The sequence below is a fragment of the Oncorhynchus keta genome, chromosome 35, assembly GCF_023373465.1.
Source record: "Oncorhynchus keta strain PuntledgeMale-10-30-2019 chromosome 35, Oket_V2, whole genome shotgun sequence".
Taxonomy (NCBI): domain Eukaryota; kingdom Metazoa; phylum Chordata; class Actinopteri; order Salmoniformes; family Salmonidae; genus Oncorhynchus; species Oncorhynchus keta.
The window spans coordinates 69,784,687-69,810,150 of NC_068455.1; the positions used below are offsets into that span (position 1 = coordinate 69,784,687).

The 25,464-nt window shown below is 41.6% G+C and overlaps 1 protein-coding gene across 4 annotated transcripts; it reads left to right on the plus strand.

Annotated features, from left to right (window-relative positions):
* The first annotated feature begins 56 nt into the window (after positions 1-56).
* Positions 57-16,379, plus strand: LOC118368926 (zinc finger and SCAN domain-containing protein 21-like). 4 transcript variants are annotated; one of them, XM_052497492.1, is made up of 6 exons: positions 178-321; positions 2,784-2,870; positions 3,452-3,546; positions 3,796-3,871; positions 5,856-6,692; positions 15,114-16,379. In XM_052497492.1, the coding sequence occupies exons 3-6, from the start codon at positions 3,496-3,498 to the stop codon at positions 15,500-15,502; spliced, it is 1,353 nt and encodes a 450-aa protein (XP_052353452.1). In that variant the 5' UTR covers positions 178-321; positions 2,784-2,870; positions 3,452-3,495; the 3' UTR covers positions 15,503-16,379. The 4 variants fall into 4 exon arrangements, with proteins under 4 accessions (XP_035609309.1, XP_035609311.1, XP_035609310.1 ...); XM_035753416.2 differs by lacking the exon at positions 2,784-2,870 and having other exon boundaries at positions 57-321; XM_035753418.2 differs by lacking the exons at positions 2,784-2,870; positions 15,114-16,379 and adding an exon at positions 6,928-8,186 and having other exon boundaries at positions 57-321.
* Positions 16,380-25,464: the final 9,085 nt, after the last annotated feature.

A 25,464-nucleotide genomic window follows, 5' to 3' on the forward strand; every position in this document is an offset into this window, starting at 1 on the left:
ATGCGCGCGCAGAATTTCTTCCCATTTGTAATCCGAACTCCACTAGCTGGTCAGTTATGGAGGAACGCGAAGACTTCGTGAACATTTTTAAAACACAGGTTAAAATGGTTTTGGATATTCTGTTAAATGTCGCCGTATCGGAGATAACGCATGTTTTCCAAGGCACTTCGGGTAATGCTAATATCCAGAATACAGTATTACCCGTTGCTCTTTGCGCCGGAGACCACACCATAGAGGCGGTGCAGGCATGCAGACTGAAGAATGCATTGGAGATGGCAATATGCACATACACACGGGAAACCACTGAAGTGACACCACGTGGTGAGTAACTTTAACATACGTTATTTTAAAGTAGGCCTAATGTAACATTGCCAGGAAGTCTCAGCGTTGGTTAAATTAATGGGCTGTAGAATAAGGCTGCACGTGCACACGTATTTTTGTGTGGGTTCCAAACGGTAGGCTTAACCGGTGTTGCCAATTTAGCGACTTTGTTGCTATATTTAGCGAGTATTCAGACCCCTCTAACGATTTTTTTTTTTAAAGCGACTAGCGACAAATCTAGGGATTATTTCTGGTGTTATTGGAGACTTTGAGACTCTGACGTGAAAGCACGTATCGTTCTTACTCTTCTCAACGAGCAGCTGTTGTGGGTCCCACCCCCGTCCCAAAGCACTCACAGGCGGCCCAGTCCTCGCGAAGCAGTCCCTCCCAGCTGTAGTCAGAACAGGAGATATTCACTACTCCACGTCCAGACTGCAAATGAATTGCGCATGCGGGAAGCCGCCCCTGGCTTATCCCGCCCTGGTTTAATATAATATATATATAATATAACGGAAGCGGCGTTTACATTCTCTTTTTTTACATTTAAAAAAAGAGAATGGTTTTTATCCTGAATTAGGGCCAGACAAGTTACCATAATTTTCTCACATTGCCTTCGACTTTTTTTGTATTTTCTCTTTTTAGTCCATTTAGATTGTTAATGTAGATTCTATGCAACAAAAAAAATCATGTTTTATTGTGACCTGTTGTAGGCTCCTAAGTGGACCATAAGGTTAAAATCAAATAAAATAAAAAACGAAGTAACTCTGACAGTGTCTCTTTTGGGTCATTTTTGCCGGTCCCGAGCCCAGATAACGGAGGGTTGGAATTGTTTTTTTTAAATATACCTTTATTTAACTGCACGTCAGTTAAGAACACATTCTTATTTTCAGTGACTGCCTAGGAACGGTGGGTTAACTGCCTCGTTCAGGAGCAGAAAGACAGATTTTCACCTTGTCAGCTCGGGGGACACAATCTTGCAACCTTACAGTTAACTAGTCCAAGGCAATAACGACCTGGCTCTCTCGTTGCACTCCACAGGGAGTCTGCCTGTTACGCGAATGCAGTAAGACAAGGTAGGTTGCTAGCTAGCATTAAACGTATCTTTAAAAAAACAATGAATCATAATCACTAGTTAACTTTACATGGTTGATATTACTAGATATTATCTAGCGTGTCCTGCGTTGCATAAAATATGACTAAGCATACAAGTATCTGACTGAGCGGTGGTAGATAGAAGCAGGCTCGTAAACATTCATTCAAACAGCACTCTTGTGCGTTTTGCCAGCAGCTCTTCGTTGTGCGTCAAGCATTGCGCTGTTTATGACTTCCAGCCTATCAACTCCCGAGATGAGGCAAACGTCACTCGCTCTGAGCCTTGCAGTGGTTGTTTCCCTTGCTCTGCATGGGTAACGCTGCTTCGAGACGGAAGCTATATTAAATCAATACTAAAGTGCCAGTAGTCAAAGGTTAATTAAATACAAATGGTATATGGGGAAATAGTCCTATAATAATAATCTAAAACTTCTTACCTGGGAATATTGAAGACTCATGTTAAAAGGAACCACCCGCTTTCATATGTTGAGCAAGGAACTGAAATGTTAGCTTTCTTACATAGCACATATTGCACTTTTACTTCCTTCTCCAACACTTTGTTTTTGCATTATTTAAACCAAGTTGAACATGTTTAATTATTTACTTGAGGCTACATTGATTTTATTGATAAAAATCGTCTGATTTAATCGGTATCTGCTTTTTTTGGTCCTCCAATAATCTGTATCGGCGTTGAAAAAATCATAATCGGTCGACCTCTAGTCCTTACTGGGGATTTGGCCACACTGGGCTTAACGCATAGATGGGCGTTCATAAGATGCAATTTCAAGTAACACTTTGACTGACTTTCATTAAGAACCATTAACTTCTTGCGTCGAGCCATCCCGGATCCGGTATCGTGACTACAGCCTCAAGCTCATTACCATAACGCAACGTTAACTATTAATGAAAATCGCAAATGAAATGAAATTAATCTATTTGCTCTCAAGCTTAGCCTTTTGTTAACAACACTGTCATCTCAGATTTTCAAAATATGCTTTTGAACTATAGCTAAACAAGCATTTGTGTAACAGTATTAGTATTAGCCTAGCATAGGATTATGCCTCTATTTCAGCATGCAACATTTTCCACAAAAACCAGAAAATAATTCAAATAAAATCATTTACCTTTGAAGAACTTCAGATGTTTTCAATGAGGAGACTTTGTTAGATAGCAAATGTTCCGTTTTTACAAAAAAATATTATTTGTCGACTAATCGCTCTGTTTTGTTCATCACGTTTGGGTAAGGGGGTAAAAAGTCATTAAAACGCGAACTTTTTTTCCAAGTTAACTCCATAATATCGACAAACATGGCAAACCGATGTTTAGAATCAATCCTCAAGGTGTTTTTCACATATTTCACATTGTGGCAGTTGACTTTCTCTTCTGAAGAAATGGAACGCGCGTGGACCTACAGATTACGCAATAATTTCGACACAGGACACCGGGCGTGACACCAGGTAAATGTAGTCTCTTATGGTCAATCTTCCAATGATATGCCTACAAACATGTCACAATGCTGCAGACAATGGGGGGAAACGACAAAGTGCAGGCTCATTCCTGGCGCATTCACAGCCATATAAGGAGACATTGGAACACAGTGCCTTCAGAATCTGGGGCATTTCCTGTATGAAACTTCATCTTGGTTTCGCCTGTAGCATTTGTTCTGGGGCACTCACAGATAATATCTTTGCAGTTTTGGAAACGTCAGACTTTTGTCAATTCCATGCATAGTCGAGCATCTTTTCGTGACAAAATATCTTGTTTAAAACGGGAACGTTTTTTATCCAAAAATTAAGAGCGCCCCTATCTCGAAGAGGTTAAGAACCAAAAATGAGCCTGATTGCAACATCCTGGAAAATGCCACTCTGAACCTAAATTTAACTTAACGTTAATGTCCGGGGAACATGTTTTTAAGTGTCTTTTCAATGTAATTTAGCTTACTGGACCTTTCTTTAACAGAAAAGTATGTTTATTATTGTTTTTTTTTTAAATGGTTTTCTCTCTGTGTGTGGTTCGTCTTCTGTTGTGTTGACCCTAGCAACTCGACATGATAGTGGTGAGGCCCCCAGTGGCTCTGTTGCTATGCCAAGACGTGATGATGGTGAAGACATGCACGTTAATCTTAAATATGAGGTGAGATGGTTAAAATAAAAGCTGGAATGAATGAAACGGAACAGCATCAGTGACCTGAATGGGGAATCCCGTTCTGCACATCCTAGTTCTGTGGTTAGAATGCTCTGGATTGTGTGTGAAACACAGCCTCTCTTTTAGTGGACCATTTGACTTAATGGCCCCTATAATGTTTAGTGTCAGTAGTTTCCTTCTGTAGCAGTATCTAAATGCTAATGTAAGTATACAGTATATTCATTGTTATGCCTGTAGAGATTGGACATGGACTGGGAGGTGGTGAAGGTTGGTGTCTTCGAGGAGGGTGACAGTATTGGGAAAAGCATGCAAAGTAAGTGGACCAGACAAGTGGATTGCTTGCTATTTGGGGATTTAGGCTGGGTAACCATAAAGCACTTTGTGACAACTTCTGATGTAAAAGGGCTTTATAAAATGCGTTGGATTTGAGTTATTGAAATGACAGAGTAGTGGATGGAAATAGAATTTAAGTCATGCCTTTATTGTCCCAGTAGTAGAGATGCATAAAGATGATGGCCCTCATGCACTTACCACAAATGACTCGTTTGGCTAAGTTTGCCGTAGTGTACATCACACTCCTTATAATTTATTTGTATGTTCATTAGCACCGTATACATGATCCCAATTCTAATTATATCTTGAGGTTTTTCCCAAATTGCTGCAAAAGGTAGATTATTTAGATATTTATTGAACCATGTCACGCAACGTAGTTTACCAACTCGGTGGATAGTGCTAAAACGATGACGACATATCTGAATTCTTCCATCTTTATGCATGTTTGCCATTGGGACATTCATAGTGCAGTCAGTGTGAAACAACAATCATCTACAGTGCATTCGGAAAGAATTCAGACCCCTTGACTTTCCTCACATTTTGTTATGTTACAGCCTTTTTCTAAAATGTATTAAATTAATATTTTTCCTCAATCTATTTCTCATAAATGAAAAACCTTATTTACATAAGTATCCTGATCCTTTGCTATGAGACTTGAAATTGCGCTCCAGTGCATCCTGTTTCCATTCATCATCCTCGAGCTGTTTCTACAACTCGATCGCAGTCCACCTGTGGTAAATTCAATTGACTGGACATGATTTGGAAAGGCACACCTGTCTATATAAGGTCCCACAGTTGACATTGCATGTCAGAGCAAAAACCAAGCCATGGGGACGAAGGAATCGTCTGAGACAGGATTGTGTCGAGGCACAGATCTGGGGAAGGGTGCCCAAGAACGCAGTGGCCCCCACCATTTTTAAATGGAAGAAGTTTGGAACCACCAAGACTATTCCTCGAGCTGGCCAATCGGGGGGGGAGAAGGGCCTTGGCCAGGAAGGTGACCAAGAACCTGATGGTCACTCTGACAAATCTCCAGAGTTCTGGGAGAATCTTCCAGAAGGACAACAACCTCTGCACCACTCCACCAATCAGTCCTTTATGATAGTGGCCAGACTGATCCAATTTGTAAGTCGCTCTGGATAAGAGCGTCTGCTAAATGACTTAAATGTAAATGTAAATGTAATGAAGCCACTCCTCAGTAAAATGCATATGACAGCCTGCTTGGAGTTACAGGACTGTCAGACCATGAGAAACAAGATTCTCAGGTCTGATGAAGCCAAGATTGAATTATTTTTCCTGAATGACAAGCAGTACGTCTGGAGGAACCCTCGCACCATCCCTACGGTAAAGCTTTGGTGGTGGCAGCAGCATGCCCTTTTATTTATTTTTTAAGTGACAGAGACTGGGAGACCAGCCAGGATCTAGGGAAAGATGAACGGAGCAAAGTACAGAGATCCTTGATGAATCTGCTCCAGAGCAGACTGGGGCAAAAGTTCACCTACCAACAGGACAATGACCCTAACCACACAGCCAAGACAAAGCAGGAGTGGCTTCGGGGCATGTCTCTGAATATCCTTGAGGGGCACAGCCAGAGCCCAGACTCAAACCCAATTGAACATGTACTGCAACTCACCTCGTCCAACCTGTCAGAGCTTGAGAGACCTGCAGAGAAGAATGGGAGAAACTTCCTAAATGCAGGTGTGCCAAGCTTGTAGCGTCATACTTTTGTAAATGTAATCTTTTTTAAATTTTATATATATATATATTTTAGTAAATGTAATTAATCTTGAAATAAGGCTGTAACGTAACAAAATGTGGGAAAAGTCATCTGAATACTTTCTGAATGCACTGTATAGGTTTCTGTATTAAGTGCATTTGGAGGGCAATATTTGTGCTTTGTTTCTCACTGATATGAAAAAGATGAATGTTACGAGGCCAACAGTATGTTTCTTTGTTTGTTCCAGAGAGTCAAGAATATGAATGTCTTGTCTCTGAATTGACGTTTGAACCATCGACATCCTCAGAGGTCTCGGACCCCCACTGCATACACACTGAAGACAGTGCCACCGCCACCACCACCCCGTCACTGTGTTCAAATGACACCGTGTTGTTTAACTCCCCGACAGACAGACTGACTGAACAGGAGGTGCAGGTGGGTTCTTCCCAGGCCCCACATCCAGTGCCCCTGAAATGGCTTCTATTTCCTCTTCCTATCTCGGTCAGCCCAGTAAAAAAAGGGGAATTAGAAAGTGGGAAACTGGAGCCTGTTCCCATTGCCATCAGCACGCCGGTGGATTCGGAACAACAGCCAGCCAACACCCTTAGGATTATAAATACAGAACCCATGCTTAGAACACCTGTGGGACACCTGGAAGCACTCACTGACTATGACATCAGTGGTGCTGCTCTCAAAGAAGAGCCACTAGGAAGCTTGGGACAACCGGAAGTCAAGGAGGAGATTGAGCTGGTCCGGCATACTGCACAACCAAGTACACAACGGTACAATGACATTACAGCAACAACACAACGAAGCACGCTACAAGAGCCCATTCTCACCCAAGTAAAGCCCAATGTACATGAGGCCACACAATCAAGCATTATACTAAACCCAGCAGCAAAGGAAGAGCAGCGAGACCGAGGGGGACCAGTGTTGAGCGGGACCAGAAGCAGAAAAGGCTGTGACACCACTTCCACAGCACTTCAAGCCACCTCCTCCATATCACCTCACCACTCTCCCCTCACCCCCTCCACTCCACCACCACTACCCCATGAGCTGGAGAAGCAGATGAGAACCTGTTCAGGTATTTACCCATGCTGTAACTCTCAATTCCTTGAATCGGATCTCCTCGCCTCCTCAACCTTATTGGATGAGGAAGTCCAAGCCTCCTCTGACCTTTTCAATGCGTTTTGAGAAGGCGGTGAGGATGCAAGGAATTGAGAAAGAACACTCCCTTCTCATTTGTGCAATATACACTGAGTATACCAAACGTTAGGAACACAATCCTAATATTGATTTGCACCCCCTTTTGCCCTCAGAACAGCCTCAATGTGTTGGGGCATGGACTCTACAAGGTGTCGAAAGCGTTCCACAGGGATGTTGATTCTTGTTTCCCAGTTGTCTGGATGGTGGACCATTCTTGATACACACAGGAAACTGAGCATGAACGTTACTGTGTTTGCATTTTTTGAAAAAGAAACAGAGCTGTACACTCTAGGAGCCTAGATGCAATAATGTAATAACCAACGTTTCAACAGAAGCTGTCTTCATCAGGGTATCATGCCAAACGCTGTGGGTCACTAGTTTGAAGTGTCAAAGGACACACCGAGGTTTCTGTAATCATTGCCGGGTGGACATTATTGGTTAATTCTCAGATATAAGAACATACAAAAACATGAATGCATGGCATACGATCATAGATACAATTTGGCTACATAGGCCTACAAATACTAACAATGAATAGAAAAATCACAAGAATGGCTTCAGATCGGTCTCAACGTGGACCTTGAAGGGAGCAAGCGTCTTTAAATTAAAGATCTAGGCAGCCTCTTGTTTTAACAAATTGTTGAGGTCACTCCCTCTCCTAGGGAGGTTGACTAATTCAATGCCGTTATAACGTGGTGACGAAGTCTAATGTGATTCACTTCTGAAAAGTGGGTACGTCGTGTTTTTGCAACTTATGATGCTCTGAGATTCGTACTTTGATTTTGCACTTTGTTTCCCCAACATTTTTACCACAAGGACAAGTCAAAAGATAAAATAATCCAATCAAAGTTTATTTGTCACGTGCACCGAATACAAGTCCTTACAGTGAAATGCTTACTTTCAGGCTCTAACTAATAGTGCAAAAAAGGTATTTGGTGAACAATAGGTAGTCAGGCTGAGGTAGTATGTAGATGTGGTTAAAGTGACTATGCATATATGATGAACAGAGTAGCAGTAGTGTAAAAGGGATTGGAGGTTGGCGGGACACAAGGCAGATAGCACGGTTAGCCAATGTGCGGGAGCACGGTTAGCCAATGTGCGGGAGCACGGTTAGCCAATGTGCGGGAGCACGGTTAGCCAATGTGCGGGAGCACGGTTAGCCAATGTGCGGGAGCACGGTTAGCCAATGTGCGGGAGCACGGTTAGCCAATGTGCGGGAGCACGGTTAGCCAATGTGCGGGAGCACGGTTAGCCAATGTGCGGGAGCACGGTTAGCCAATGTGCGGGAGCACTGGTTAGTCGGGCCAATTGAGGTAGTGTGTAGTTAAAGTGATTATGCATATAAGATAAACAGAGTGGCAGCAGTGTAAAATATGGGTTTGGGGGGGGTGCACACAATGCAAATAGTCCGGGTAGCCATTTGATTACCTGTTCAGGAGTCTTATTGCTTGTGGGTAAAAACTGTTGAGAATACTTTTTTTCCCTAGGCTTGGCACTCCGGTACTGCTTGCCATGCGGTAGTAGAGAGAACAGTCTATGGCTGGGGTCTTTGACAATTTTTAGGGACTTCCTCCAGGTGTAGAGGTCCTTTATGGCAGGCAGCTTAGACTGGGCCGTACGCACTACCCTCTGTAGTGCCTAGCGGTCGGAAGGCTGAGCAATTGCAGTAACGCAACCGGTCAGGTTGCTCTCGATGGTGCAGCTGTTGAACCTTTTGAGGATCTCAGGACCCATGCAAAATCTTTTTAGTTTCCTAAGGGGGAATACTCTTTGTTTTGCCCTCTTCACGACTGTCTTGTTGTGTTTGGCCCATTCTAGTTTGTTGATGTGGACACCAAGGTATTTGAAGCTCTCAACCTGCTTCACTACAGCCCTGTCGATGAGACTGGGGGTGTGCTCTGTCCTCTTCCTGTAGTCCACAATAATCTCCTTAGTCTTGGTTACATTGAGGGATAGGTTGTTATTCTGGCACCACCTGGCCAGGTCTCTGGCCTCCTTCCCTATAGGCTGTCCCTGGGGAGCTCCAGTGTTGAGGATCAGCATGGCAGATGTGTTGCTACCTACCCTCACCACCTGTGGGTGGCCCGTCAGGAACTCCAGGATCCAGTTGCAGAGGGATAAGTTTAGTCCCAGGATCCTTAGCGATGAGCTTTGAGGGTACTATGGTGTTGAACGCTGAGCTGGAGTCAATGAATAGCATTCTCTCATAAGTGTCCCTTTTGTCCAGGTGGGAAAGGGCAGTGGAGTGCAACAGATTGCATCATCTGTGGATATGTTGGGGCAGTATGCAAATTGGAGTTGGTCTAGGTTTTCTGGGATAATGGTGTTGATGTAAGCCATTACCAACCTTTCAAAGCACTTCATGGCTAAGGACGTGAGTGCTACGGGTCTGGTCATTTAGGCAGGTTGCCTTTGTTCTTGGGCACAGGGACTATGGTGGTGTGCTTGAAACATGTTGGCATTACAGACTCAATCAGGGACATGTTGAAAATGTCAGTGAAGACACCTGCAGGTTGGTCAGCACATGCCTGGAGCACACGTCCTGGTCATCCGTCTGGTCCCACAGCCTTGTGTATGTTGACCTATTTAAAGGTCTTTCACGCTCTCCGTAGCCGACGCGAGATCAGTCGTCCGTAACCGCTGATGCTCTCATGCATGCCACAGTGTTGCTTGCCTCGACGCGAACATGGAAGTGATTTAGCTAAGCATAGGAGTGATTTAGCTAGTCTGTTAGGCTTGTGTCACTGGGCAGCTCGTGGCTGTGCTTCCCTTTTTGTATTCTGTAATAGTTAGTGAGCCCTGCCACAAGACGAGTGTCGGAGCCAGTGTAGTATGATTCAATCTTAGCCCTGTATTGACGCTTTGCCTGTTTGACGGTTTGTCACAAGGCATAGCAGTATTTCTTGTAAGCTTCCGGGTTAGAGTCCAGCACCTTGAAAGCAGTGGCTCTACCCTTTTAGCTCAGTCCGAGTGTTTCCTGTAATCCATGTCTTCTGGTTGGGGTATGTACGTACAGTCACTGTGGGGACGACGTCCTCGGTGCGCTTATTGATAATGCCAGTGACTGATGTGGTGCAGCTTTCCCACTCGCCTTCTGCGGGTCCCGATGAGGCATCCGGCTCTTTGTCCTCTGTACCTGCGTCGTTTCCTCTTGCAAATAACGGGGATGTTGACCCTGCCGGGTGTTTGGAGAATGTCCTGTGTGTCTTGGTTGTTGTAGAAAAAATCTTTGTCTAATCCGAGGTGAGTGATCGCTCTCCTGATAACCAGAAGCTCTTTTCTGCCATAAGAGACGGTTGCAGAAGCATTATGTACAAAAATACTGCCTTAGTGGAGCACATAACACCTTTCATTGGGATCTATTTTCCTGTTTGGGTGTTTGCGAGATCTACATTTGCAAGTGCCATTGTATTGAGTGCAGCTATTACACGTTTAGTTTCCATCTGGTAGAGGTGCAAATACATGTTGTGACGGGATGTCCCTTTAATAGTCAAATTTGAGTTGAGCCACCCACATTCAAACCGGTTCAGGTAGATGTTTTTCCACTGTGTAGTTAGTCTCTGTGCATCAGTCTGTGCCAAGTTTCCAAGGTAAACTGGATGACCTGGACAGATTAGATGACGATGAAGTTGTCATTGTTAACTTAAGTTACATTTCACTGTAAATGAAAATAAGTTGGGGGACCTCCTGAGTGGCGCAGCGGTCTAAGGCACAGTGCAGTGCTAGAGGTGTTACTACAGCCCCGGGTTCATTCCTGGGCTGTGCCACAACCGGCTGTGGCTGGGAGTGCCATAGGACGGAGCACAACTGTTCCCCCGTCGTCCGGGTTTGGCTGGGTTGCTCATTATGCCCTAGCAACTCCTTATGAAGGGCCAGGTTCCTGACACCAGTTGCACTTCAACCCACCCCCTCCAGAACACCGCACCCCTCCACTCCACCAGCACTACCCCATGACCTGGAGAAGCAGATGAGAACCTGTTCAGGTATTTACCCATGCTCTCAATTCCTTGAATCGGATCTCCTCGCCTCCTCAACCATATTGGAGGAGGAAGTCCAAGCTTCCTCTCCTCTGACCTTCTTTTCCAATGAGTTTCGAGAAGGCGGTGAGGATGCAAGGAATTGAGAAAGAGCATTCCCTTCTCATTTGTGCAATATACACTGAGTATACCAAACATTAGGAACACAATACTAATATTGAGTTGCACCCCCTTTTGCCCTCAGAACAGCCTCAATGTGTTGCATGGACTCTGCAAGGTGTCGAAAGCGTTCCACAGTGATGCTGGCCCATTTAGACTCCAATGCTTCCCACAGTTGTCAAGTTGGATGGATGTCCTTTGGGTGGTGGCCCATTCTTGATACACACAGGAAACTGAGCGTGAAAGCTGCTGGGTTTGGGGTTTTTGAAAAAGAAAAGGAGAGCCGCACACTCTAGGAGCTCATATGCAATAATGTAATAACCTAATAACCAACTATTCAACAGACAAGCGGTCGTCATCAGGGTATCATGACAAACACTGCGGGTCACTAGTTTATAAAGTGTCAAAGGATGCACACAGGTGTCTAATCATGACCTGGTGGATTGACATCATTGGTATATTCTCAGATATAAGAACATACAAAAACATGAATGCATAGCATACGATAATAGATACAATTTGGCTACATAGGCCTACAAACATTAACAATGAATAGAAAAATCACAAGAATGACTTTGATCTGAAGCCAATGTTTAGACTGAAGGGACAAGAGTCTTTAAATTAAAGATCCAGGCAGCCTCTCGTTTTAACAATACATTGAAAAGTGGGTAAGTTGTGTTTTTGCATATAACGATGCTCGGAGATTTGTAGTTTTATTTCACACTGTGTTTAACCCAATTTGTTTACCGCAAGGACAAGTTATAAGATAAAATAACTGCCTTAGTGGAGCGCATGATAACACCTTTCTTTGGGATATTTTTTCCTGTTAGGGGGTGTTTGAAGGATCTACATTTGCAAGTGCCATTGTATTGAGTGCAGCTATTACACTTTTAGTTTCCATCCGGTAGAGGTGCAAATACATGTTGTGAAGGGATATTTTGAGGTGGTAAATCAGAGTTTACCAACTGATCTCTGAGATTTCTGCCCTGTGAGATTCCAACCAAGGGAGGGTCCAAAAACACATTACGGATACTGTCATCGGATCTTAGAATGTGCCAATGTTTGAACAATTCCCTTAATTTGTTCAGAGCACTTTGAGTAGCAGGTAGTTAGAATGCTTATTTTTGCGATACTATCCTTGAAAGATGTCTCCTTGTTTAAAATTTTCTCAATGTCCGTATTAAGCAAACGTTTTTTGTACTCTCTCTCCTTGAGTGTTCTTTGCATCTCAGCCATATTTCTGTCGCAATCTGACAGTTCTATTGCAAATTCTTTTGATTCAACAATTGGCTGTAGGTCGAACAGTTTTTCAAAGGAAGCGGGTGACAACTATCAGCCCTCAACACACTGTTATGTTCAGTAGGTTTCCTGTAAAGATCAGTGAATGGAACATTATCACACAAAATCAGCAGATCAAGGAAACTGATTTGACGTGTGTCAGATTGCATAGTAAATATCAGGTGATCAGAACAAAAGAAAATCATGGAATGCCTGGATCTGTTTTGCATCACCCCTCCATAGAACAAAAAGTGTTGTAATTTCTAACATTATTATTTGGAAACTGGTACGTTGATATTTTTGAAGGGATTGAAAATGGACTGTTTCCATGTAACCCACATACAAATTGGTGTAGTTAGGAGCCATATGGGGTCCCATAGCAGTACCCTTCGTCTGAATAAAGAAATCCTTTAGAAATGTTTGTGTACTATTTCAGCCAATGTTACAGTGCATTCACTGGAAGGTATTTCATTAGGGTCACGTTGCAGAAGAAAATGTTCCATCGCTTCAATACCGCCGAGTGTGGAATATTAGTGTATAACGACCCCACATCAAAAAGTAACTAACAAAGTGTTATCATAGAGGGGATCAAGAGATTCAATAATATAGATGATACTACTAGTGTCCTTTACAAAGGAAGGGAGCTGTTCTGCGAGTGGTCTAATAAATAAAGTCAATAAGGGAGCCGTTACTGCATCAAAGCCCGTACAATAGGGCGCCCTGGAGATTTTTGTAACATTCTTGTGTAATTTTGACAAAGTATAGAAAGTGGCAATTTTAGGGTGTTGAATGGCCAAAAGGTTGTTCTTATTTTGGTGATTTGACCAGAACTTGCCTATCTAGGACTGTGGTAGATAATGTTCTGAAATTGGGAAGTGGGTCACTTCTGCGTTTCTTGTAAAAGGTGTTGTCAAGCAGTTGTCTGACAGTAATTTACATAAGATGTCCAGTCCATGAGTACAACCGACCCACCCTTATCAGCAGGACGAATAAGGACTTGAGGTATCAGATTGTAAAGCAAAGATTGTTCATCCTTAGGTAAATTATGGAAGGACATGTTAAGGAGATTACCAACATCTGGTTATAAGAGTCTGCAATGTCTCAATAGTGCTTGTGATTGGCTTGAGGTACAAAGTAATTCTTGCTTCTAAAAGGAGTCAGAATGTACAGGTGAGCAGCTTACACATTCAGTAGAAATTAGGGGAGCTAAAGTATTCCCTTAAATACTTGACTCAAGATATTTCAGCTTGTCTTTTGGAGTTCACTTTAAAAAATAAAGTCAATCTATTTAATAGATTTCAAATTAATGCTTTAAAACAACAAAATGTGGAATAAGTCAATGGGTGTGAATACTTTTATGGCACGGAGCATACAAACCATTAAACAACTGCTCTTTCCTTGACAGACTAACCAGGGGAATACTATCATCCCTTATTGATGTCATTTGTTAAATCCACTTCAAGTCAGTGTAGATTAAGGGGAGGAGAGGTCTAGACACTTTAAAATAATGAGTTAACACGTATTGTGCATGTGTGTCGTTAAGAGGGTGAATGGGCAGGACAATGCTTCAGTGTGTTTGAACAGGGTATGGTAGTAGGTGCCAGGTGCACAGGTTTGTGTCAAGAACTGCAAACCTTAAACATGTTCTATTGGTTTAATAACATTGTTGACCAGCTGGAAAATGATTTTATTGAAATGGATAAATACAATTGAAGAGAAACTCAGAACTCTGCAAGGAGCTGTTAAAACCAAGTTTAATAGTTTGGATATGAGAACTGAGGATGGATCAACATTGTAGTTACTACACAATACTAATCTATTTGACAGAGTGAAAAGGAAGCCTGTACAGAACAAAACTATTTCAAAAGATTCATCCTGTTTGCAACAAGGCACTAAAGTAATACTTGGGTGTGCTTGTAATTTAAGTACTTGGGCTTGTTTCATGATGACTGCTTGTGTTGGGTCAATCTTTCCTCAGCGCTAGGACAAATGTAGCCTACATTTTCCCGGTTAGGATGATTGTTATGCTATATTTACTTCTGTGAATATCTGAACAATGCATCCAAAAATAAACTGCTGACATTCTGGACATAACTTTGTACGGACTGTGTTTGTGTAAATAGTTTCTGAAAAAAGTGTGGCCAGCTCAAATGCTGATTGTTGCGTCATTCGAAACTGCCGTTCTAAACGAGCATTCTAAATGAGTGTTCTAAACACACGGGTGTGATCGTACGCTTCAGGGACCACTGTAGAACGGTCACACCCGTGTGATGGTACGTGTGAAAGGGTTAAACAAATAAATGTAATAGCGCTAAGCACAGACAAAAGACTAGAGGGAAAAACTGGTTGTTGGCTTTACACCAGACAACAGGAGATGAGTTAATCTTTCAGCACGATAACCTTAAACACAAGGCCAAATCTTCACTGGAGCTGCTTACCATTAACACAGTGAATGTTCCTGAGTGACCGAGATACAGTTTTGACTTAATCTAATGAAGACTGAAACGCAACAAAATGGGATATAAATACTTTGTGAAGGACCTGTATGTGTTGTGTTCAATGTATAGTTTTTATTTTATTTAGCTAGGCAAGTCAGTTAGGAATAAATTCTTATTTACAATGACAGCTTTACCTTGTTAGCTTGGGGATTCGAATCAACAAACCTTACTGGCCCTACGCTCTAACCACAAAGCTACCTGCCGCCCCAGTTTTACCCCAGTGGATAGTTTGTCCTGTCTTATCTTATCCAGGGGCGCAAAAGTCTGGTAACTTTTCCAAATTTGCCAGGTTTCCCACTTTTCTGGGAGTTGTGGAAAATTACTAGAGTCTTGCATTCATAATCCTATTTTATCCTATTTTATCCTATTTTATCTCATTCTCCCCAGTGAAGCTTGAGGACTTGCGGCTGGTGGGACACTTTCACCGTCGCCTGCGCATCTGCTGGGACTGTGGCAAGATCTTCTACCGGAAACGGAAGCTGAGGTGGCACCGCCGTTTAATCCACACCGGAGAGAAACCGTACTGCTGCTCCCAGTGTCACCGGGCGTTCTCGCTCCGGAAGAATCTGAAGCACCACCAGAGGGCCCACACAGGGGAGAAACCGTACCACTGTAAAGACTGCGGGAAGCAGTTCCGGTGCAACGGGAAACTGACGACCCACATGAGGTTTCACACAGGGGAGAAACCCTTCGGCTGCACCCTCTGTAGGAAAAAATACAGGGTGCTAAAGAACTTAAAGACACACATGGCCACCGCACACCCACACCCTGGCTGATGTCTTAACCGTTAGAACAAGTCCAAAATGGTACCCTATTCCCTTTTGTAGTACACTACTTTTGTCTTATATTGCTCCCTCTGGGAACAAGGGGCGGAAGAACTTGACACATGACATCCAGACATAAAGACATTGAGGTGAAAGACCACCCCAATACAGTGAAAGACTGAATAGTAGAAGATTCTGGATAGAATATTTGAGTGGGATGCAGTGTTGGCGGCCTTCGTGTTATCTAGAGATCTACAACTACGGTTGAAGTCGGAATTTTACATACACCTTAATCAAATACATTTCAACTCAGTTTTTCACAATTCCTGAGATTGAATCCTAGTAAAAAAAAGTCCCTGTCTTAGGTCAGTTAGGATCACCACTTTAGTTTAAGAATGTGAAATGTCAATAATAGTAGTGTGTTATTTCAGCTGTTTATTTCATCACAATCCCAGTGGGTCAGAAGTTTAAATACACTCAATTAGTATTTGGTAGCATTGCCTTTTTAAATGGTTTAACTTGGGTCAAACGTTTCGGGTAGCCTTCCACTAGCTTCCCACAATAAGTTGGGTGGATTTTGGCCCATTCCTCTTGAAAGAGCTGGTGTAACTGAGACAGGTTTGGAGGCCTCCTTGCTCACACATGCATTTTCAGTTCTGCCCACACATTTTCTATAGGATTGAGGTCAGGGCTTTGTGATGGCCACTCTAATACCTTGACTTTATCTTAAGCCATTTTGCCTCAACTTTGGAAGTATGCTTGGTGTCACTGTCCATTTGGAAGACCCATTTACAGCCGAGCTTTAACTTCCTGACTGTCTTGCTGTTGCTTCAATATATATCCACATAATGTTCCTGCCTCATGATGCTATCTATTTTGTGAAGTGCACCAGTCCCTGCTGCTGCAAAGGGGGGTGCTTTGCAGCAGCAGGGACTGGTGCACTTCACAAAATAGATAACATCATGAGGCAGGAACATTATGTGTGTGGATATATTGAAGTAACATGATGCTGTCACCCCCTGTGCTTCACGGTTGGAATGGTGCTCTTCGGCTTGCCGGCCTCCCCTTTTCCTCCAAACATAACAATGGTCATTATGTTCAAACAGTTCTATTTTTGTTTCATCAGACCAGAGGACATTTCTCCAAAGTGTACGATCTTTGTCACCATGTGCAGTTGCAAACCGTAGTCTGGCTTTTTTACGTGGTGGTTTTGGAGCAGTGACTTTCCTTCCTGAACGGCCTTTCAGGTTATGTCAATATAGGACTCGTTTTACTGTGAATATAGATGCTTTTGCACCAGTTTCCTCCAGCATCTTCACAGGGTCCTTTGCTGTTGTTCTGGGATTGATTTGCACTTTTTTCATCAAAGCACGTTCATCTCTAGGAGACAGAAAGCATCTCCTTCCTGAGCGGTATGATGGCTGCGTGGTCCTATGGTGTTTATACTTGCATACTATTGTTTGTACAGATAAACGTGGTACCGTCAGGCGTTTGGAAATTGCTCCCAAGAATGAACCAGACTTGTGAAGATCTAAAACAAAAAAATGTCCTGAGGTCTTGGTCGATTTTTCTTTTGAATTTCCCATGATGTCAAGCAAAGAGGCCCTGAGTTGTTTGAAGGTAGGCCTTGAAATACATCCACAGGTGCACCTCCAATTGACTCAAATGGTGTCAATTAGCCTAGCAGAAGCTTCTAAAGCCATAATGTCATTTTCTTGAATTTTCCAAGCTTTTTAAAGGCAGTCAGCTTAGTGTATGTTAACTTCTGACCCACTGGAATTGTGATGCAGTGAATTATGTTTGTAAACAATTGTTGGAAAAATTACTTGCACAAAAGTAGATGTCCTAACTAGCTTGCCAAAGCTAGTTTGTTAACAAGAAATTTGTGGAGTGGTTTAAAAACAAGTTTTAATGATTCCAACCTATGTGTATGTAAACTTCCGACTTCAACTGTAAAGCTATGACCATGTGTAAAGTCCTTCAATATGTTGTAGATCCATTCTTCAAAACATGTTAGATCCATTTAGATGTTTCATATTGTATACAGGAAAACCACTTGCTGACACAGTGAATGATGAGCCAGGATGTTGAGAAAAGGTCTTTCCTGCCTGGCTGTTGCATACTCTAAGCCTTATGCCGATTGGGAGATCGGAAATGTCAGACATCAGTGCGTTCAAGACAATTGGGAAATTGTGATCAAAACAAATTTTCCATGTCAGTTTTTTTTTTACCGTATTCCAAGTCTGGAACACTGTATTCTTTCTAGAACCGACCTTTAAGATCACTGATGTCATGATTTGACCTTGTTCCCAGTTGTCTTGAACGCACCATTAGAAACTAGTGTTTTGCATGCCTCTTCCTAAGATGGCTGACCTATAACTATGAACACTGGTCCTTACAACAATGGATAACACACCTCGTTGTACTCATACACTGATAATGTTATAGAACACCATGTGAGATTCTCATTCCATTGGATGAGAAAGCCAGAGGTCCCTCCACTTTGACCTTCTCCTACAATTGGTTTTGTTACGGAGTACTCGGGGTATGACATTTACATTCCCCTAGGTACTGTGGCAGTTTCTCCTGATCAGGAAAACATTCTGGGCCCTATATGTCCAGAGGGCTATAGTACAATGCAGGCTCAAGGAGTAAACCTGCTAACTTGCCTAAATATTCTGAAATAACAAAACCAAAAATTGAAAGATGAGCATGGTCTACTTAACTCGACAACCAAAAATGCATATCTAAGTTCTTTTATGAATGATAAAATAATTATTTCTGGTTTTATCAAAGTTAGCTGGCTTTGATCCTACTTTGTATTATACTACTCTGGTCAAACCATGTTTGAAGCACTCCTGACCCTACCTAGGCAGATCATATGGTACTATACTGTAGTGTAGTTACTAGCTAGCATACTAAATGTATCTTTCAGACAAATACACTAACACCATCTGCGGATGCCAATGTTTTCTGTTGAAGTAATTGAACCCAAATACATGTTCATGTTCACTCTTTGGTGGGAGGAAGTTCTTGGAGTAATATTGAATTGTTCTGTCAGGAGGATGTTTGGACACTGACTGTCTTTACTTTCATTTGATCATAATTATTCAGTTATCATTTGCTATATTTTTGTTTCTCCCACAGATTCATGCATTGATGCAGTGCCTTGCAAAAGTATTCAGACCCCTTTGATTTCATCACATTGTGTTACAAAGTGGACTTAAAATAGATTTTTTTTTTTTTTTGGTCAACAATCTGTCAAAATACATTGATAAAATATTAAGATGTGTCAATCCAAGTGGTCTGAATACTTTGCATTGCACTGTATATGGACTTGTAATTGTGTTGTTTTGTTGCACCATTGACATCAGATATAGGAGTAAAGTATGCAAAATAACCGGTTTATTTAATTGAAGTACTTTACTTTTATTGGTAATATGAGTGTCACGTCAGCTTTTCATATCAAACCGTACATTGTTCTTTTACACATTAAATTAAATGGTGGGTCTATGCTGTGATTGATTACACATACAATGCAACGTTATTGTTCGTGTTACAGTGAACATTTGTCCTCTGATTGCTCAACTCCCTCAGATAGGACACATCTCATACACACAGTTGCAGTGCAGTGTTTCTACATAGAAAGCAAGTAGTGGGGTTAGTGCCTTGCTCAAGGGCCCAACAGTAGGGAATTGTTGTCAGGATCTGAACACCCTTCAGATAGCTGGGCTACCTTCTGGCCATTTTCTTTTTTACAATGCAGTGCTTTAATGTGCTGTAATTATCACATTTCAAGATCACATAATACAGTATAAACACATTCATGTCAACATTTCAAAGATATTACAATAACATGTTCACAACTTCCCCTTACATGTCACTTTATTTATTTTGTCTTTGGTCTCACAATACAAGCATGCTACCACATGCTTGTTAAAGGTATAATAAGTAAACTAGGTATAATAAGGAAAGATCCCTACACCATTTTGTTGATGCTGAAATATACAGTGGGTTAGACTCTACTGTTTGGATGTCTAACATGGAAGACTGACTTTGAGATTTTCTCAGATGTTATTGTTTCACTTGGCCTCATACTTGATGTTGAAGGCCACGGGTCCTCCGATGTTGAAGCCAAGGTAGAACGAAACTGGTCCAGGATTCCGAATGCTGGCCAATTGATCCGGGAAAATCTTGATTCTGTTGTCTGCAATGTTCAGGAATATTTCATACTGTTCGACCACGCCACTGATCCTAAGTAGACTATCCTTGATTGCTTCAATTTCCCATATCTTTCCACTGCTCCACAGTTTACCCAGTTTTCTGTTCTTCTGCTTTGGGGAAAGGTTATTCATGATCATAATGTCCACTCTTGATTTGTGGACCAGTCTGCTTAAACCCTGACCCTTTCCGAGTAGGAACAATGGAACAAGGTACCTGGAGCGGAAGTACATACTGAGGTGCCTCTTAAAGGACCCTCTCAGGAGATCAATGGTTTGTTCATAGGGAAAGTTGTGGGTGGCCCCACCCTCAGGCCAAAACAACATCAAAGCCAAGAGATGAAATTCAGTGGGTTGGTCAATCTGTTTAATGACATATTTCTTTAGAATGTCTTGTAAGGTTTGTAGAGGCATGGTTCTCGTTTGACGTCTTACTCCCCTTTGGCTCAGAAGGATGTTGACAAGAATGTAGTTTTGAGTAGCTTGGGCATCTGACCTTTTTTCACCATTGATTGTTCTGTAGTGCTTTTCCATCCACTGCAGGTTAGGATCAATTCCCTTTTGATCAAGACATGAGAGCAGTCCAGGAAAGCTGATTGGCCACATTGCAGTGTATTTCTGGTAGCAACCGATAACATCATCATAGAAGTACCCTGGTTCCTGTTTTCCTATTTTGGGCTTTGAGTAAGTCAGGTACTTTTCAAAGAACTCATACCTTTTCTTCACTCCGTCTTTGAGTTGTGCAATGAGAGGCAAATACTCATTGAGTTTTCCTCCGGGAAAATCATCAGCTATGTAGGGAGTTTGCTTTTTCCCTGTGAGAATGTCTTTCCACCTATTATCACACGTTGTGAGTGCATCAAAAAGATAGTTAGCCACTTGTAGATAGCCAAAGCTTCCCCTGTCATTGAAACTCTTTGATTCTAGTTCCACTTCTTTTTCTGCAGCCTTCTCCTCTTCTTTGAAAGCGATTATAGCCTTTCCTGCTATTTCCAAAATCTCACATGCAGGTGGACACGGTGTGTGTCCTATTTTCTTTCTTAAATTGCCCTTGTGAACTTGCCCAAGAGTATCTGCGATGAAGGAATTGTTGGGAGCCCTCTTTTTAGCCTTTAAAGCACAATATTCAGCTTTTTCGTAGTTTTGAATTTCAATGTAGTAGAGGCGTGCTAGAGCTTGAGGGAAAAAAGGATTTGCCCCAAACTTATCCACTGCTTCTTTCAGAATGTGTTCACACATGACTAATCCTTCATCCTTCTTTATATCTTGAATCAGTTTCGAAAAGGAATCCTGTGTTTCCTCTTCTGCGTTCTGCTGTTCGTCCACTAGTGCTTTTGCTTCTGTGATTTCCCTCTTTGTTAGCATGTCTTTGATGACGGGCACTAAATGTTGTGGCACCTCTGCCTTACAAAAGTACTCCAAGAAGTTAATTGTTGTGGCACCCCTTTTCACACGGGACATAGCCAGTAACTTGACACACTGATCAGCTATCATTGGATGCTTCATCCGGACACGTTTATTGTCTTCCTCTTGTCCGGAGAAAGTGACTATGAGGTCATTGAAAGGGTGCATTCTACTTTCAAAGTCTTGAAACCTTGCATCAGGGAATTCCGCACATTCAGACTCTAGAAGATAGGATCCAGGGACGTAGAAATTTAACAATGACAAAAATGGAAGGAGCAGGTTTTGGGGCTCCAACAAATGTTTATTAACACAAGCCTTAACACTATCCTGGATGTATGTTTCACTGAAATTTCCACACATTATGTTGAAACCGTGGAACTTGGTATGCTGGTCTGCATAGCGCTTACGGATCACATCTAGCTTATTGCTGAATTTGTCTTTCTCTTCTTCAGAGAGCTGTCTTCTAAGGATCACTGAAATTCTGGTTGTTGGATCGTCATGTTCCGCGATAAAAGACTTACGCACACAGTTTAACATGATGAGTACAGGAACTTTCGACGTAATCTTTCTCTCTGCAATTTCTCTCATCAGGCAATCCGCCATGTTCTCATCCTCAAGCAAGAGGAGCACAGTGTTTTGTGATTCTCCTGCCTTGAAAAGGTTTATTACTTGGTCGGCGATAGCAGTGCTGTTTGCCCCTGTTGATTCTTTTAAGACTGCACACCTATGCTTTTTCCTCAGGTCCCAGAGCACCTGCATGGCTAGGGTGGACCCCCCACTGCTTGGCTCGTGCAAAAGCTTGAAAATGACAATGCTGCGATGACTTTTTCGCTTACTTTGAATCAGCCCTTTTAACTTACTGTATCCATCCCTCTTTATGAAGGTTGAATCCACAGCTGCTTCTCGTTCAGCCATGTAGAAGTTCAGCCATTGAGGTGGCGCTCCCTTGTAAAAGTTGACCTGTGCCATGGCTGCATCTGTTTGGTTGATTGTGTCCCACTCAAACTCATTCTCACACAAGACATCCAAAAGGGACAGGGAGTCATATTGGTATGGAATATTACCACCATAGGCATTAGGCAGGGTAGGTGTTCTATCGGTTGCCATGAGGATGTTTGTTTATCCCAGCTTGAAATGTAGATACCGGTTTTTCTTCTATGCCAGTGTTGTGTAGTTTGTAGGTTCGGGAGTTGTAATAAAAGTGAATGCGGATAGATCCTGTAGAGAAGAGAAGGATTGCATTTTTTTATTACGCTATCCAGCTATTCAAGTGCCCATTAGTAATTACTTAATACTGCATTCATCTATGCTGAAATGTCTGATTGACATCATATACATTTATAATGAAAATTAAGAGTTTGTTAGAAATGTATTTGATGTTTCATTAAAACTGTTGAGCTTTCATTCAAGATATTCAACATGGTCTTAGCTGGCTTGGCTTCAGTTTTCAATGCAAATGGTAGGAAAGAATAGGAACATTGCCCAACAGGTTAATAGTACATATCTGTAAGTACTATCTGAACTGATTTAGATACATAAACATGACCAGTATAAAGAACTACTGTTTATATTCCATTTGACCTTCATCTGCACAGTATAACTGATACAGTTGCTGACACATTGAGTACTACTACTAATTAACCCTTTACACTCAAATGAGATCAAAATGGCAGATTTGGTTACTGATAAGCACTCAATTGGAAGGCAGGGGATGAACTGTAACATAGTATACAAGTTCTGGGACTCCGCTTTACAATTATTAATGGGATATAATTGTCAGAAGTTTAATGCAGGAGCACCCCAGCAACAAGAAGATGCCCCTATTCTTCCAGCCATTTGGGTTACTTTTGCACATTTGGTGTCTGAGTGAGAGGAATTCTGTAAATCAATAGGATGCAATGTGTTCTGAAACATTCATTAAGGGAGTTTGCCATACCCCTTGTTCAAGAAAAAGGTCAAAAGTATACCGCTTGTTAGATTTTGAAATGGAAAAATCGATCCCGTTTATATAAAGCGACCTATAACGATGCATAACTCTGAAAGGTCTTTACATTTTACATTTACATGTTAGTCATTTAGCAGACGCTCTTATCCAGAGCGACTTACAGAAGTGATTGCATAAATGTTCATACTGGTCCCCCGTGGGAAACGCTTTAGCTAGAAACAAGCTGTAAATGAGAGCTGGGATTTTAACGCGTATCATTTTTACATGAAATTGATGAGGCAATCCTTCGATGCACTTACCACTCTATATTTTGGTTTTGCCTCCATGACATTCAGAAGCTGAGTTCTGACCTTAATTCAAGAATACTTCTTCTTAAAACTAAGATTGGGAAGTAATCTAATCGGTGACTCTATCAACTGAGCTAATCACTTTCTGAGAAATATGTTTAACTAAATTGATACTTGATGATACATGCAGGAACCAACCCCATGAACCCGTAAATGTAAACTGCACAAAGTCAAAAGTGTAAAGTTTGGATTCAGGTGATCTGTTGTCCTCATCTTTGTTCTGATAATTTCCCCATAATCCCAAAAGTGTTCCCTTTTCAATTGTTACCGTGGTTATGCATACAGGATGTCCTGTGGTGGACAACTTGTTAGAGCTGTTGATGAGTCATTGATGATAATCTGAACATTGTATTGCTATTACATTAAGATATAACAGGGGACATTATATCACAAAAGTGAGTACACCCTCACATTTTTGTAAATATTTGAGTATATCTTTTCATGTGACAACACTGAAGAAATTACACTTTGCTACAATGTAAAATAGTGAGTGTACAGCTTGTATAACAGTGTAAATTTGCTGTCCCCTCAAAATAACTCAACACACAGCCATTAATGTCTAAACCACTGGCAACAAAAGTGAGTACACCCCTATGTGAAAATGTCCAAATTGGGCCCAAAGTGTCAATATTTTGTGGCCACCATCATTTTCCAGCACTGCCTTAACCCTCTTGGGCATGGAGTTCACCAGAGTAATTTCTTCAGTGTTGTCACATGAAAAGATATACTCAAATATTTACAAAAATGTGAGGGTTATACATTTAATAAAATTCACAAGCTTATTTAAAACTTTAAACACTTTCTCATGATCGCTGTCTTGACGGATTTGTAAAGGATCGTGTGACACTACTTGAATTTCCTTCCAGTAATCGCTGTGTTTGTGTTACATCATATATTAAGAATTGAACAATTAAAGGGACAACCTGCAGTTTGAACAATAACAAAGCTTTCACCTTTCCGCTGTGTTGGTAAACTGCTGAGGGATGGGACTGGAGAAATGCAGCTAGACATGAGTCTACAACTGAGCACATAGATAAGCGGTCCGATAGGTTATTCTGCAAGACGCAACGCTATATTCCTTTCCATTATTCAGGATATTTACAATGACCAATGTTATTTGCAGCAGGGTTGTAGATACTTGTTAACTTTCTGGCTTGTTTGTTTTTTCTATTAGGTTTTCTTGTAATTTCTTTTTCACGTGTAATTTAACTTTTGTAATAAGGAGTTTTAATATGACTTTTGCGGAGCATGGCCGGACGAACTATGTCTTAGGGCCCAGGCAAGGAACATTTGCGTCTTACCATTGGAGAGAAAATGTTGCCGTTTTCTAGCCAATTTCCTGCCATTCTACACATCTTGTCATGGGGCAGAGCAATTTTTTTAAATATTTTATATTCTTGCTAACTGTCCACAGACCCTACTTTGAGAACCTATGGGGGGGTTGTTATGTGAAATGTTTAGGAAGCTTTTTTAAATGTTTTATATATATCTCCCCAGGGACTACAGCTGAAAACTAGCCAGCTGACAAAATCTGACACATTTACAGAAAAGTTAATTGATTTGCATTGTCCATCTCAAATAAATAAATACATTGATTCGGTTAGAAATTGTGCCCTGTCCATATAGGCCAATTCCCTTGAGTGTAAAGTTAGTCAATCGTTCATAGTCAACAACACACAGAATTGATTGACTAACTTCAATGAGTACATTTGATATTCCCTACCAAGATAAAATATTCCATGGAAAATAGACATTACTCTTACCTTTGTCTGTTTGAAGAAGGTTCTATATTTTTGTGGGAATCACGGCCGAGTCTGGAAAGAAATGCATTATATCACATTTACACTTCAGAGAATCAATTACTTTAATCTGAAATCAGGTTCATCTGAAAGTACAACCTTTGTATTGTATACATGAAATGGTTTCTAATCATAGGTTGCTAAGTTATTACCTGTCTTGGCTCTTGAAATGCAATGACTGACCCTGGATGATGTGTCCCTTTTATAGTCAAATTTGAGTTGAGCCACCCACATTCAAACCGGTTTAGGTTGATGTTTT

Coding starts and splice junctions, on each gene's coding strand:
- LOC118368926 (XM_035753416.2), top strand. CDS start 57: ATGGAGGAACGCGAAGACTTCGTGAACATTTTTAAAACACAGGTTAAA. Junction 3,872..5,855: donor TATTGGGAAAAGCATGCAAA/GTAAGTGGACCA, acceptor TGTTTGTTCCAG/AGAGTCAAGAATATGAATGT. Junction 6,693..15,113: donor GCAGATGAGAACCTGTTCAG/GTATTTACCCAT, acceptor CATTCTCCCCAG/TGAAGCTTGAGGACTTGCGG.